The sequence below is a fragment of the Orycteropus afer genome, unplaced genomic scaffold (assembly GCF_000298275.1).
Source record: "Orycteropus afer afer isolate SDZICR_OR568_19922 unplaced genomic scaffold, OryAfe1.0 scaffold00741, whole genome shotgun sequence".
Taxonomy (NCBI): domain Eukaryota; kingdom Metazoa; phylum Chordata; class Mammalia; order Tubulidentata; family Orycteropodidae; genus Orycteropus; species Orycteropus afer.
In genome coordinates this window covers 553046-556313 of record NW_006922328.1, presented here as the reverse complement: position 1 = coordinate 556313, position 3268 = coordinate 553046, and the positions used below count along the sequence as shown (strand labels likewise).

The 3268-nt window shown below is 45.8% G+C and overlaps 1 protein-coding gene across 1 annotated transcript in view; it reads right to left on the bottom strand.

Annotated features, from left to right (window-relative positions):
• Nucleotides 1-1676: 1676 nt before the first annotated feature.
• The window catches only part of LOC103211436 (40S ribosomal protein S4), a 158735-nt gene continuing 157143 nt past the window's right edge, over nt 1677-3268 (bottom strand). Inside the window, exon 3 of the mRNA XM_007957380.2 lies at nt 1677-2384. Coding sequence (XP_007955571.2) covers nt 1677-2384 — 708 coding nt within the window. The remainder of the gene's footprint in view (nt 2385-3268) is intronic.

The following is a 3268-nucleotide window of genomic DNA, read 5'->3' as shown; positions in this document are numbered from 1 at the left end:
GAGCACATAATTGAAGCTAAGGGAAGGATCTGGGGTGTACTGTGGGCCTGGGAACTGACTGGGCAAAGCCAAGATGCCTGGATTCCAGGAAGTTCTCTCAAAATGGAGACTCAGTCTGGGCCCCTGCCATTCCTCTTCCCTTCGATGAATTCCTGGTCAATCTAAGAAGAACTTCAGTATCTTCAGCTTACCAGTCAGGGACTAGGACTGACCTTTATTTTGTTGACCTGATGTCCAAGGTCTATCATCCTGTGGAATGATGTCTTAATAGATCTAATAAATTCCTTACCTTCAGTCTACACAAGGACTGCTGGTGGTGCAGTGGTTAAGTGGTCAGCTGTTAACTGAAAGGTTAGTGGTTCAAACCTACCCAATGGTTCCATGGGAGAAAGATTTGGTGATCTCCTCCCACAGAGATTACAGTTTGGCAATACACAGGAAGGTGGTGGTTGTTGTGTTATTGTTAGGTGCCATGGAGTCAGCTCCAACTTATAGCGACCCTACGAACAACAGAATGAAACACTGCCCCGTCCTCTGCCAGCCTCACAATCCCTGCTATACCTGAGCCCATCATTGCAGCCACCATGTCAATCCATCTTGTTGAAGGCCTTTCCCTCTTTCGTCGACTCTCCCTCTTACCAAGTATGACATCCTTCTCCAGGGAATGGTCCCTTCTGACAACATGACCAAAGTAGGTGAGACGAAGTCTGGCCATTCTCACCTCCAAGGAGCATTCCAGATGCAATTCCTCCAGGACAGATTTATTAGTCCTTTTATCAGTCCATGGTATTCATGGCATTCTTCGCCAACACAACTCGAAAGCATCAACTCTTCTTCGGTCTTCCTCGTTCATTGTCCAGCTCTCACATGCATAAGAGGTGACTGAAAATACCATTATAGTGAAATGTGCAAAGACCAGTAAGGTGGAGGTTGGCACCATGTGACCAAGACACAGGCAGTGAGTTTGTTTTGTTTTCCAACAGTGGGAGTCCCCGAGTGGGGGTCCCCGAGTGGTACAAAAGTTTAAGAGCTCAGCTAAGATCTTTTCTACTAACCAAAAGGTTGGAGGTTCAAGCCCACTGAGGGTTACCTTAGAAGAAAAACCCCTGGTGATCAAATTAAAAAAAAAAAAGTCACCCATTGAAAATTTTATGGAGCACAGTTCTACTCTGACCCACGGGGTCACCAGGAGTCAGTTGTTGTTGTTGTTGTTATGTGCCGTCGAGTCAAACCCGACTCATAGCGACCCAGAATCACCCCGAAATGAAGGAGCTTGGTATTTTGGTTTTTCCAACAGTGAGAATGATAGACATGGTTCCGTCACCCTCACTCCATTCAATATTTTCCTAACCTTTCTCTGTGTAACCAGACTCCAGACCACCCTGGCCACCTCCTTGGTCTTGATGCCTCCCCTCAGCCCCCAGCCCTGACCCCTCTCCTTGAACACTGCGTACTTGGCCTTGACCCTGCTGAACTGCTTTGAAAAGAGCCCAAAGGAAGAGAAGAAGAGAAAGAAAAGGCATTGATATATTTTTTTCAAAGCTCCTCAGGTGATTCTCTTATGCATCCTGAGCTGAGAAGCAGTGTAGTAGGCAGTCAGGTGAGATATTGAAGGCTGATAGGAACAGCGCATGTCTGTAGAGGAATTTATCATTTACAAAGTACTTTTGCATACATTATCTTATTGGATTTTCACAATGATCCTCTGAGGTATGAGAAATCCATGGTTTGTTGCCTTTGCCAATAACAAAAATGTTTGAAAGTCGGGTTGCAAAGCTGTTGCCATTGGCATCTTTCACATGAACCACATCAAAAGAGCCAGGATGTCTCTCTCTGTTAGTGATCACACCAATTCTTCCCAGGTTAGCACCTCCAGTCACCATACACAGGTTACCAGTGTCAAATTTGATGAAATCAGTAATCTTTCCAGTCTCCAGATCAATCTGAATGGTGTCATTCACTTTGATGAGGGGATCAGGGTAGCGGATGGTACGAGCATCATGGGTCACCAGATGAGGGATTCCTTTTGTGCCCACAAAGATCTTTCTTACTTTGCACAACTTATACTTTGCCTCCTCAGGTGTAATACGATGAACAGCCAATCGACCCTTGGTATCATAGAAATTCTCTCCAGTCTTGTCAATGCTGATGACATCCATAAAACCAGCAGGGTAGGTTTTATCAGTTCGGACCTTGCCGTCAATCTTAATGAACCGCTGCATGCAGATCTTTTTAACTTCATCTCCTGTCAGGGCATACTTAAGTCTGTTCCTTAAGAAACTGATCAGTGGGAGACATTCTCTCAGCTTGTGGGGACCAGTGGGTGGACGAGGAGCAAACACACCAGTCAGTGTGTTTACCCAGGTAAAGGGCCTAAGACTGCTCTAAGTGCAGTACAGCTGATATCACTAAAGGGTCTTGGGACCTGAAGGTCTGAAATTATGTTCGTACCGTTTTCTGTTTTGCTTCAGCTATGTTATCTTGAAATTGAACTTGGGAGGTCTTTGTGAGTTGAAAGAGAAGTTCTTTGAAAAATCGAATCTGTACCACATTTCTAGACGTCACATCAAAGCAGTAGTCCCCTATTCCATGCAGTGTCATAACTAGATTCACTTCAGCCCTTGGTTAATCACAGAACAAGAGCGAGCGTCCATGGAGTATGTTTTCCTGTGTATCTTCTCAACAACAAGAAATGAATACAGAGATGAGTAAGTGTCCCAGCAACAGACCAGTGGACTTCAAATGCGGGCATTCACAGGACACGGGAAAGAGAAAATTTTCCTCCCACGATCCAGTTGGGTAGGAAGGCTTCAAATACTGTCATATCACAGAGTGACCGGAGTGGGGACACACCACAGGGAAGGAAGGCCGCTCTGGAACAAATCCACCAAAATGACGTGGCTTGGGAGATGTCCTTCAAGACTGGGGCCTTGCTATCTGCCAAACAAACAGGCTTCTGGTTTTCTGAGTCACTAATCGCTTGACCGCTCCACGTCAACACCCACCAGCGTGACAAGATAAAGGAGCTGCACAGCAACCCATTTCAGAAAATTGCTGATGGAAATAAACAGTATATGAATATGGCTTATGGGTGTCAGAGGCAAATCTGCTTAGTTCTTCTTGTTGTTGGGAGCCGTTGAGTCATTTTCCACTCACAGCGACCCTGTGTGAGAGTGGAACTGCCCCACAGGGTCTCCAAGGCTGTCAATCTTCATAGAAGCAAAGCCCAAACCACACCCACTGCCGTGGAGTCCATTCTGACCCACAG